Source organism: Panulirus ornatus, chromosome 6 (genome assembly GCF_036320965.1).
Source record: "Panulirus ornatus isolate Po-2019 chromosome 6, ASM3632096v1, whole genome shotgun sequence".
Lineage (NCBI taxonomy): Eukaryota > Metazoa > Arthropoda > Malacostraca > Decapoda > Palinuridae > Panulirus > Panulirus ornatus.
Window position 1 is genome coordinate 34,016,228 of NC_092229.1, and position 12,937 is coordinate 34,029,164.

Sequence of the window (12,937 nt, forward strand, 5' to 3'; positions counted from 1 at the left end):
GACAGCGACAAAGTATAAAAAAAAAAAAAATATATATATATATATATATATATATATATATATATATATATATATATATATATATATATATATATATTTATACATGCTTGCCTTCATTCATTTCTTACACTACCCCGCCCCACTGGAAACAGCATTGCTACCCCTTGCTTCAGCGAGGTAGTGCTAAGAAAACAAACAAATAGGCCACACTCGTTCACACTCAGTCTATAGCTGTCATGTGTAATGCACCGAAACCACAACCAGACCCCACAGATCTTTTCATGGTTTGCCCCATTCGTTTCACATGTCCTGGTTCAGTCCATTGACAGCACGTCGACCCCGGTATACCACATCGTTACAATTCACTCTATTCCTTGCATGCCTCTCACCCTCCTCAATGCTAAGGTTCCGACAGCTAAAAATCTTTTTCACTCCATCTTGGTAAATATATTGGTTGGTAAAAAGATTGCTCTCACATTTATTCGGGATAGATAACCTTAACTCAGAGAGGCCCAGCAGCCGACAGCTTGTAACTCTGCTATTGTGAACACAGGAGTGTCCGTTGACGGAGGACATAGTCCTCACTGATAGGCTGATGATACTTTCCCGGGTTAGTAGTTTCAACACTTTCAATCAGTCATGACTCTAGAATTAAAATTGAATTAAATCTTTTCCAGTAAATGTTACCGATGAGACATGGGCGTTTCGTCGTGTTCCGTGGCACTGGTGGTGGTGATGATGGCAATAGCCGCTGATGGCGTGGTAGCAGGGGTCACGGGCGCCCTACCTACCCAGGTTCTAAGAGAGAGGATCGTCCTGGACCAGAAGGGTAGATACGTTATGCTGTGGACGCCACAAGAGAACGATATAATCATTGAGGTTCAGGTAAGTGTTCTAAATAATCAGCTTCTGTGTTATGGAAGTTGGTCCTTGCTGACAGTCGAGCGCATCTGGACGCTTAAGATTCAGGAAGACAACCACAGATTCTTATCTATCTACTAGCTCAAAAGATCTATTCCTTTGAACTACTTATCATAAATCAAAATTAGCTATAATTTATACTTCTGCCTGCACTATCATTGATAATCTGACCAATACCTAAAGAGCTTACATCAAAGTACAGATCGTATCCAGCTCCCTTGCATGCTTATGAAGCCAAACAGTTAGGAGTCACCCATTATTCCTTACCAAACAATACCTCTAACTTTTCTCTTGCAGGTGGCGACAGCGGGCTACGTGGGTCTGGGTTTCTCCCCTAAAGGTGGGATGAAGGGAGCCGATATCGTGATGGGGTGGGTGGACGACTCTGGCCGGGTCATGCTTCATGTAAGTACCATTGAAGAGCAATGAACACTGGTGCGGGTAGTATGGTGAGGTGGTTTACCATGTGGCTGTGATATAGGGGCATAACTGCAGGTATAGGCTAACAATAAGGCTGGTACATATAATGGTATAATCTCTCGGCAGGACCAGTACTCAGATGGTTACACAGTACCGAAGGTGGATGAGTCTCAGGACGTGGAGCTGCTGGGCGGGTACCAGAACGACACCCACACTGTACTGAGGTTCTCCCGACCCTGGGTCACCTGCGACCACAATGACATCCGCCTCTCTGTGAGTCTACCACACACAATATATCAAAACTATAAAGCAAAGATCGGCTTCATATCCTAGACGTCCATAGATGATACCTGTGTGCTTATGTTGGGAGAACAAATTATTCCTTCCGTTAATGTATTGGTTTTTTTTCTTTGATTGAACATACGAATGTTATTCATCCTGTTTGCCGTGCCTGATTGTGTATGTCTCTCATCTTATCATTTTCTCTTTTATGTAAATGATAAGAAGTGTGACATGAGTAATCAGGCACAGTAAACAGTATGAACAGCATTCATATATTTAAAGAAACAAATCAATACATAAACCGAAGAAATGATTTGTTCCCTCAAGTATAAGCACATAAGAATCATCTATGGACGTTTCGGTTATGAAGTCGATTCTTCCTGATAGTGCGATAAGGTGCGAAATCCCATAGGTATTTACTTTTGGTATCAAAGTCAGTTTCAGGCTTTGGATGATGTAGGATCAGGAAAACGAAGTGAGGCTCGTCGGGGACTCTATGATCTGAGTATAGCTGGAGGAATTCTACGCCAGAAACTTTTCATGGCGTCAACGTTTTTGTTTTGCAGGTGCCATGGTAAATGAAGTTGCTGACGCTATATAGGAGGCTCGCTGGGGCGCTAACGATGATAGACTTGTTATTTGCCATTTAGGCACTAACGATGTGCTATAGGAGAGGTCGGAGGAGCTCCTAAACTATTATAATTTCAGGAGTTCTTCCCATGATCGAGAATGCCTTATCTAGTAAGGTGTTCAGTATAAATAATAGATCAGTAAATTCTTTGTTTTCGGGAGAGAGTTGAGTTCATAAGCCTGTGGCGATATTTCTACATGCAATCTGATATGTTTACGAAAGACGGTCTACAACACAATGAAGTGGGAGGCGCGCGTTATGGTGAGTTCGTAAAATACGTCTTAGATTCTTTTTTTTTTTTTTTTTTTTTTTTTTTTTTATACTTTGTCGCTGTCTCCCGCGTTTGCGAGGTAGCGCAAGGAAACAGACGAAAGAAATGGCCCAACCCCCCCCCCCATACACATGTACATACACACGTCCACACACGCAAATATACATACCTACACAGCTTTCCATGGTTTACCCCAGACGCTTCACATGCCTTGCTTCAATCCACTGACAGCACGTCAACCCCTGTATACCACATGACTCCAATTCACTCTATTTCTTGCCCTCCTTTCACCCTCCTGCATGTTCAGGCCCCGATCACACAAAATCTTTTTCACTCCATCTTTCCACCTCCAATTTGGTCTCCCTCTTCTCCTCGTTCCCTCCACCTCCGACACATATATCCTCTTGGTCAATCTCTCCTCACTCATTCTCTCCATGTGCCCAAACCATTTCAAAACACCCTCTTCTGCTCTCTCAACCACGCTCTTTTTATTTCCACACCTCTCTCTTACCCTTACGTTACTTACTCGATCAAACCACCTCACACCACACATTGTCCTCAAACATCTCATTTCCAGCACATCCATCCTCCTGCGCACATCTCTATCCATAGCCCACGCCTCGCAACCATACAACATTGTTGGAACCACTATTCCCTCAAACATACCCATTTTTGCTTTCCGAGATAATGTTCTCGACTTCCACACATTTTTCAAGGCTCCCAAAATTTTCGCCCCCTCCCCCACCCTATGATCCACTTCCGCTTCCATGGTTCCATCCGCTGACAGATCCACTCCCAGATATCTAAAACACTTCACTTCCTCCAGTTTTTCTCCATTCAAACTCACCTCCCAATTGACTTGACCCTCACCCCTACTGTACCTAATAACCTTGCTCTTATTCACATTTACTCTCAACTTTCTTCTTCCACACACTTTACCAAACTCAGTCACCAGCTTCTGCAGTTTCTCACATGAATCAGCCACCAGCGCTGTATCATCAGCGAACAACAACTGACTCACTTCCCAAGCTCTCTCATCCCCAACAGACTTCATACTTGCCCCTCTTTCCAGGACTCTTGCATTTACCTCCCTAACAACCCCATCCATAAACAAATTAAACAACCATGGAGACATCACACACCCCTGCCGCAAACCTACATTCACTGAGAACCAATCACTTTCCTCTCTTCCTACACGTACACATGCCTTACATCCTCGATAAAAACTTTTCACTGCTTCTAACAACTTGCCTCCCACACCATATATTCTTAATACCTTCCACAGAGCATCTCTATCAACTCTATCATATGCCTTCTCCAGATCCATAAATGCTACATACAAATCCATTTGCTTTTCTAAGTATTTCTCACATACATTCTTCAAAGCAAACACCTGATCCACACATCCTCTACCACTTCTGAAACCGCACTGCTCTTCCCCAATCTGATGCTCTGTACATGCCTTCACCCTCTCAATCAATACCCTCCCATATAATTTACCAGGAATACTCAACAAACTTATACCTCTGTAATTTGAGCACTCACTCTTATCCCCTTTGCCTTTGTACAATGGCACTATGCACGCATTCCGCCAATCCTCAGGCACCTCACCATGAGTCATACATACATTAAATAACCTTACCAACCAGTCAACAATACAGTCACCCCCTTTCTTAATAAATTCCACTGCAATGCCATCCAAACCTGCTGCCTTGCCGGCTTTCATCTTCCGCAAAGCTTTTACTACCTCTTCTCTGTTTACCAAATCATTTTCCCTAACCCTCTCACTTTGCACACCACCTCGACCAAAACACCCTATATCTGCCACTCTGTCATCAGACACATTCAACAAACCTTCAAAATACTCATTCCATCTCCTTCTCACATCACCGCTACTTGTTATCACCTCCCCATTTACGCCCTTCACTGAAGTTCCCATTTGCTCCCTTGTCTTACGCACCCTATTTACCTCCTTCCAGAACATCTTTTTATTCTCCCTAAAATTTACTGATAGTCTCTCACCCCAACTCTCATTTGCCCTTTTTTTCACCTCTTTCACCTTTCTCTTGACCTCCTGTCTCTTTCTTTTATACTTCTCCCACTCAAATGCATTTTTTCCCTGCAAAAATCGTCCAAATGCCTCTCTCTTCTCTTTCACTAATACTCTTACTTCTTCATCCCACCACTCACTACCCTTTCTAAACAGCCCACCTCCCACTCTTCTCATGCCACAAGCATCTTTTGCGCAATCCATCACTGATTCCCTAAATACATCCCATTCATCCCCCACTCCCCTTACTTCCATTGTTCTCACCTTTTTCCATTCTGTACACAGTCTCTCCTGGTACTTCCCCACACAGGTCTCCTTCCCAAGCTCACTTACTCTCACCACCTTCTTCACCCCAACATTCACTCCTCTTTTCTGAAAACCCATACTAATCTTCACCTTAGCCTCCACAAGATAATGATCAGACATCCCTCCAGTTGCACCTCTCAGCACATTAACATCCAAAAGTCTCTCTTTCGCACGCCTGTCAATTAACACGTAATCCAATAACGCTCTCTGGCCATCTCTCCTACTTACATAAGTATACTTATGTATATCTCGCTTTTTAAACCAGGTATTCCCAATCATCAGTCCTTTTTCAGCACATAAATCTACAAGCTCTTCACCATTTCCATTTACAACACTGAACACCCCATGCATACCAATTATTCCCTCAACTGCCACATTACTCACCTTCGCATTCAAATCACCCATCACTATAACCCGGTCTCGTGCATCAAAACCGCTAACACACCCATTTAGCTGCTCCCAAAACACTTGCCTCTCATGATCTTTCTTCTCATGCCCAGGTGCATATGCACCAATAATCACCCACCTCTCTCCATCAACTTTCAATTTTACCCATATTAATCGAGAATTTACTTTCTTACATTCTATCACATACTCCCACAACTCCTGTTTCATGAGTATTGCTACTCCTTCCCTTGCTCTTGTCCTCTCACTAACCCCTGACTTCACTCCCCAGACATTTCCAAACCACTCTTCCCCTTTACCCTTGAGCTTCGTTTCACTCAGAGCCAAAACATCCAGGTTCCTTTCCTCAAACATACTACCTATCTCTCCTTTTTTCACATCTTGGTTACATCCACACACATTTAGGCACCCCACTCTGAGCCTTCGAGGAGGATGATCACTCCCCGCGTGACTCCTTCTTCTGTTTCCCATTTTAGAAAGTTAATACAAGGAGGGGAGGATTTCCGGCCCCCCGCTCCCGTCCCCTCTAGTCGCTTTCTACGACACGCGAGGAATACGTGGGAAGTATTCTTTCACCCCTATCCCCAGGGATAATATACATATATATATACATATACTCACACACACACACACACACACACACATGCACATACACACACACACACACATACATATATATATACATATGAAAAATGTAAGAAACAATTTAGAAAACAAACTTTTAGCTTGAAATGAATGAAAAAAAATGAATGTCACATAATGGTTCAACCTCTGGCTATGGAAAAGGAAATGTACAATTTATTCACACAAACGTCAATAGCAGTTCTCATCAATTTCACCACTGTGTCAATAAGCTTCAATGTCTAAGCTACATTTTTCTCCAACTTCACTATTTTCTTGTCAAAAACACCATGCATGAAAACTATCACTCCATTAACACAACTATAAACATTTACTTCCCCTTTAAAAGTTCTGGGGAAGTCTGTCTCGATACACTGCGGCGAGGCGACGCGACGCTGACACAATCACTGTCACAATATCACTTCTGCCTCCTCAAGTCAATCTCTCAGCCACAGTGCAGGCCTTCATCGTCGAAATCGGTCTTCTGGAGGTTACCGTTGTCGATGGGTGTGACCATGTCCTTGCTGGAGTTGCAGCCCAGTAGTTGAGGATGGGCTGGAGTTGTAGATCCAGTCCATCTTGTGTTCTCCACTCTTAATTCGACTTTGGGGATGCCAAAGTGCAAGGGAATTGCGTGGAGGCATCCAAAATCTGCGTGTAGTAATATTCTAAATATTCTCTGTCAATGTTCGAAGTATACACCACAAAATCTGAGAGTTGGAGACAACAACGTTAGAAGATTACGATATGATAGTTATTCACGAATTTTGGTTAAATATAAAAAAAAAAATCTTGCCAGAAACGTTATTTCAGGTCACATTCCGTTTAGCAAGGAGAAGGGAAACAAAGTAGGCGGTGGTGTCTGGCACTTTATAAAAGCTTATGTAATACCGTAATTAAAAAACGTTGCAGTCGTTGAGAATGTCGACTTCGTTTTTGTAGAAATCAAAGAAAATCTTCGAAGAGTATAAAAGTAAGACTACTTTATAGGCCTCTTGCACCAGTAACAGACGAAAAATCTTACTGTCAGTCAGCATATTTTTTGTGATGAACAAGATTCTGTCATAGTAGATTTTAACACGCCGGTATCTAAATGGGGAGAATTTCTTTCCTGCAGCTCCGGGCGTGGATCCTGTAGCTCCGGGCGTGGATCCTGTAGCTCCGGGCGTGGATCCTGTAGCTCCAGGCGTGGACTTTACCTAAATTTGCTTGATAGTGACCCAATCCAATTAGTCGACAAACCTACTCATAACGAGACTATCTTAGATTCAGTTATAACTACAAACTTAAACATTATAAACGAGATCCTCCTTTGAGTTATAACTGAATCTAAGTTAAAGTTTGGCACAAATGATCACTTAAAAATTTATTTTGAGGTCATTTAAACACTGCAAGCAATGTTGGTCAAACTGACAATTGCAAAAAAAAATAAACGATTATAAACTTGCAAATTTTAGTGATCAGCCCAGTGGTCTTGACAGGATAACTTAGGATGAAATGACCCAAGAAAACGACATAATCATAGCTGAGACTAGATTCAAAGGAGGAAAGGAAACATATATTCCAGTGCGTACAGACGGTCCATTTCTAAAAAGAGGTCAAGGTGGTAGAATGGAGCAATAAAAATGAAAATGTTATCTAAGAAAATAGCTCATAAGAAATCCAAGCAGTCCAATGACGAATATGTTAGAATAGATTATGTCAATGTAAAGAGTATATTGCTGAAAATAGGAAGAGAAACCCTCATTACCCAGTCAAGTAATTACGGAATTAATTACAGAATATGGTGACTTACCTCTAGATAACGATGCAATGGCAAAAATATTAATTGCTTTCTTACATCTGTATTTACAATCGAAGACACAATCAATGTCCTGAATCCAGTTTCACTAACAAAAGATGGGAACGTTCTGTAATAGATTGACATAAAAGCTGAAGATATAGTGTCAACAATAAACGGAATGAAAATGAATAATGAAAGAGGCGAAAAATGAAATTGATGATTCACTTGCTACGGGAAGTATGCCAGATGACTGGAAGTTTGTCACTGTAACACCGACATGCTACGGGAAATATTCCAGGTGACTAGAAGTTTGTCACTGTAACACTGACATTCAAAAAAAGTATCGTCACTGGCCGGAAATTAGTGTCCAATTAGCTTAACGTCTGTAGTTGGATAACTTAAAGAAAATATCATTAGAGACAGAATCGTCAGCCATTCAGAGGACCATCACTTCATAAACGATTCTCTGGATGGTTTTCGATGAAACTGCTTATGTTTGACAAATCTGTTTGATATCTATAACAAAGTATAATCAAAGGTAAATCAGTGGATGTCTAGATCTTCAAAAACGTTCGATAAGGTTTCGCATCAAAAGTTACTAACGAAAATCAAATCACATGGCAATGATGTGGGTGCACTTCGGTGGACAGGACAATGGTTGGCTACTCATAAACAGAGATCCTCAGACAGGCTAGACTGATTCTCATTTTCATATATGTCAATCATATTGATGATAGGCTACATTGTAAGATATCAGAATTCACTGATGATACAAAGCCGGAAGATATATGTACAAATGAAATGGAACGTCTACAGCTTCAAACTGATTAAAAGAAAGATTATATGGACTGGGCTCAAAGGTGGCAAATGAACTGTAATATCGATAAGTGCAAAGTTCTACATAACGGTAGCAAAAACGAAGAGGTAAGCTACAGCATTACATCTGTTTAACATTTAAGGCTAATGAGGAAAAAGACTTGGGCGCAATAATCTCTCGTGACCTAAAACCAAGAAAGCAGTGCAAAGAAGCAGTGAAAAAAACGAACAAGATCCTTCGACACATAGGTAAGGCCTTCAAATTTAAGGTGTGGACACACCTTGATCAGTGTGTTCCGTTTTAGTAACCGTACATGAAAAAAGGTAGACATAATGGAAAGAGTGCAGCGTCCTGCTACTAGCATGATTCCCGAGCCGAAAAAGAAATTGGCAGATCCGACTAAACGGCTTCAGTCTATTTGGCGAACAAGAGATTAAAACGTGATGAAACGCATGTATTCAAAATTGTGTTCATCTAACAAGCTACTTAAGACTTGATTCGTCTAATATCATTCTAATTGATATTTACTACACAAGGGCAAAAGTTTTGCCTCGAATGAAACAAAGTACTTATTCTTTAACAGGATTCTTAACAGATGGAATGATTTGCCATGTAGAGTACTTAAATGCATCATTCTAGATAGGTACATATATATATATATATATATATATATATATATATATATATATATATATATATATATATATATATATATATATATATTTCTTTTATTCATTTATTTTGCTTTGTCGCTGTCTCCCGCGTTAGCGAGGTAGCGCAAGGAAACAGACGAAAGAATGACCCAACCCACCCACACACACATGTATATACATACACGTCCACACACGCAAATATACATACCTATACATCTCAATGTACACATATATATATATACACACAGACATATACATATATACACATGTACATAATTCATACTGTCTGCCTTTATTTATTCCCATCGCCACCCCGCCACACATGGAATAACAACCCCCTCCCCCCTCATGTGTTCGAGGTAGCTCTAGGAAAAGACAACAAAGGCCCCATTCGTTCACACTCAGTCTCTAGCTGTCATGTAATAATGCACCGAAACCACAGCTCCCTTTCCACATCCAGGCCCCACAGAACATTCCATGGTTTACCCCAGACGCTTCATATTCCCTGGTTCAATCCATTGACAGCACGTCGACCCCGGTATACCGCATCGTTCCAATTCACTCTTTTCCTTGCACGCCTTTCACCCTCCTGCAGGTTTAGGCCCCGTCATTCAAAATCTTTTTCACTCCATCTTTCCATCTCCAATTTGGTCTCCGACTTCTCCTCGTTCCCTCAACCTCTGACATATATATCCTCTTGGTCAATCTTTCCTCACTCATTCTCTCCATGTGACCAAACCATTTCAAAACACCCTCTTCTGCTCTCTCAACCACGCTCTTTTTATTTCCACACATCTCTCTTACCCTTACGTTACTTACTCGATTAAACCACCTCACACCACATATTGTCCTTAAACATCCCATTTCCAGCACATCCACCCTCCTGCGCACAACTCTATCCGTAGCCCACGCCTCGCAACCATACAACATTGTTGGAACCACCATTCCTTCAAACATACCCATTTTTGCTTTCCGAGATAATGTTCTCGACTTCCAAACATTCTTCAAGTCTCCCAGAATTTTCGCCCCCTCCCCAACCTATGATTCACTTCCGCTTCCATGATTCCATCCGCTGCCAGATCCACTCCCAGATATCTAAAACACTTTACTTCCTCCAGTTTTTCTCCATTCAAACTTACCTCCCAATTGACTTAACCCTCAACCCTACTGTACCTAATAACCTTGCTCTTATTCACATTTACTCTTAACTTTCTTCTTTCACACACTACCAAACTCAGTTACCAGCTTCTGCAGTTTCTCACATGAATCAGCCACCAGCGATGTATCATCAGCGAACAACAACTGATTCACTTCCCAAGCTCTCTCATCCACAACAGACTGCATACTTGCCCCTCTTTCCAAAACTCTTGCATTCACCTCCCTAACAACCCCATCCATAAACAAATTAAACAATTATGGAGACATCACACACCCCTGCCGCAAACCTACATTCACTGAGAACCAATTACTTTCCTCTCTTCCTACACGTACACATGCCTTACATCCTCGATAAAAACTTTTCACTGCTTCTATCAACTTGCCTCCCACACCATATATTCTTAAAACCTTCCACAGATCATCTCTATAAACTCTATCATATGCCTTCACCAGATCCATAAATGCTACATACAAATCCATTTGCTTTTCTAAGTATTTCTCACATACATTCTTCAAAGCAAACACCTGATCCACACATACTCTACCACCTCTGAAACCACACTCCTCTTCCCCAATCTGATGCTCTGTACATGCCTTCACCCTCTCAATCAGTACCCTCCCATATAATTTATCAGGAATGCTCAACAAACTCATACCTTTGTAATTTGAGCACTCACTCTTATCCCCTTTGCCTTTGTACAATGGCACTATGCAAGCATTCCGCCAATCCTCAGGCACCTCACCATGAATCATACACACATTAAATAACCTCACCAAGCAGTCAACAATACAGTCACCCCCTTTATTAATAAATTCCATTGCAATACCATCCAAACCTGCTGCCTTGCCAGCAGACAGTATGAATTATGTACATGTGTATATAGGTATATGTCTGTGTGTGCATATATCTGTATACGTTGAGATGCATAGGTATGTATATGTGCGTGTGTGGACGTGTATTTTATATACATGTGTATGTGGGTGGGTTGGGCCATTCTTTCGTCTGTTTTCTTGCACTACTTCGCTGACGCGGGAGACAGCGACAAAGTATAATAAATGAACATAGATGTATATACATATATATATCCATATATATAAATGCGTATATATATATATGCGTATATATATATATATATTTATATATATATATATATATATATATATATATATATATATATATATATAATATATATATATATATATATATAAATATATATATATATATATATATGTATATATATATATAAATATATATATATATATATATATATATGTGTGTGTGTGTGTGTGTGTGTGTGTATGAGTGGGTGGGCTCTTTTTCGTCTGTTTACTGACGCTGCTTCGCTGATGCGGGAAACGGCAATCACGAATGGTAAATAAGTAATAAATATACATGAACGTGTAGGTTCATGTATGTGTATATGTGTGTATATGAGCGGATGGGTCTCTTTTCTTGTGATTCCTGGCGCTACATCACTCTCCCGGGAAATGGCGACCAAGTATAATACAAAAGTACAACCTTGATGATTAGGGTATTACTAGCCTTAACCTTGTCTAATGAACACAGATATCATGAAGATAGGATATAGTGAAGCTAAGGTGATATTAAAGCTAAAGGTGTAATGGTAAATGATGTGGTTAAGATTTGCATGAGTGCCGTTCATGGTGTAGTGAAGACGTAGTATAATGAAGGTGCGGATGGAATGAAGATGTCTGTTGGCCTTACATCTAGAATGATCCAAGCTAGGTCCAGGACCGGCCGAACACTCTCGTATTATTAATTTTTTTTTTTTTTTTTTGCTTTGTCGCTGTCTCCCGCGTTTGCGAGGTAGCGCAAGGAAACAGACGAAAGAAATGGCCCAACCCACCCCCCATACACATGTATATACATAAACGTCCACACACGCAAATATACATACCTACACAGCTTTCCATGGTTTACCCCAGACGCTTCACATGCCCTGATTCAATCCACTGACAGCACGTCAACCCCGGTATACCACATCGATCCAATTCACTCTATTCCTTGCCCTCCTTTCACCCTCCTGCATGTTCAGGCCCCGATCACACAAAATCTTTTTCACTCCATCTTTCCACCTCCAATTTGGTCTCTCACTTCTCCTCGTTCCCTCCACCTCCGACACATATATCCTCTTGGTCAATCTTTCCTCACTCATTCTCTCCATGTGCCGAAACCATTTCAAAACACCCTCTTCTGCTCTCTCAACCACGCTCTTTTTATTTCCACACATCTCTCTTACCCTTACGTTGCTTACTCGATTAAACCACCTCACACCACATATTGTCCTTAAACATCCCATTTCCAGCACATCCACCCTCCTGCGCACAACTCTATCCGTAGCCCACGCCTCGCAACCATACAACATTGTTGGAACCACCATTCCTTCAAACATACCCATTTTTGCTTTCCGAGATAATGTTCTCGACTTCCAAACATTCTTCAAGTCTCCCAGAATTTTCGCCCCCTCCCCAACCTATGATTCACTTCCGCTTCCATGATTCCATCCGCTGCCAGATCCACTCCCAGATATCTAAAACACTTTACTTCCTCCAGTTTTTCTCCATTCAAACTTACCTCCCAATTGACTTAACCCTCAA

At 41.2% G+C, this 12,937-nt stretch overlaps 1 protein-coding gene across 1 annotated transcript in view; it reads left to right on the plus strand.

The window, feature by feature from the left end:
• The first annotated feature begins 681 nt into the window (after window positions 1-681).
• LOC139748902 (DBH-like monooxygenase protein 1 homolog) overlaps window positions 682-12,937 on the plus strand; it is a 148,496-nt gene continuing 136,240 nt past the window's right edge. The window contains exons 1-3 of the mRNA XM_071662265.1: window positions 682-885; window positions 1,219-1,326; window positions 1,468-1,614. Of these exons, the coding sequence (XP_071518366.1) occupies window positions 697-885; window positions 1,219-1,326; window positions 1,468-1,614 (444 nt within the window). The 5' untranslated portion in view covers window positions 682-696. The remainder of the gene's footprint in view (window positions 886-1,218; window positions 1,327-1,467; window positions 1,615-12,937) is intronic.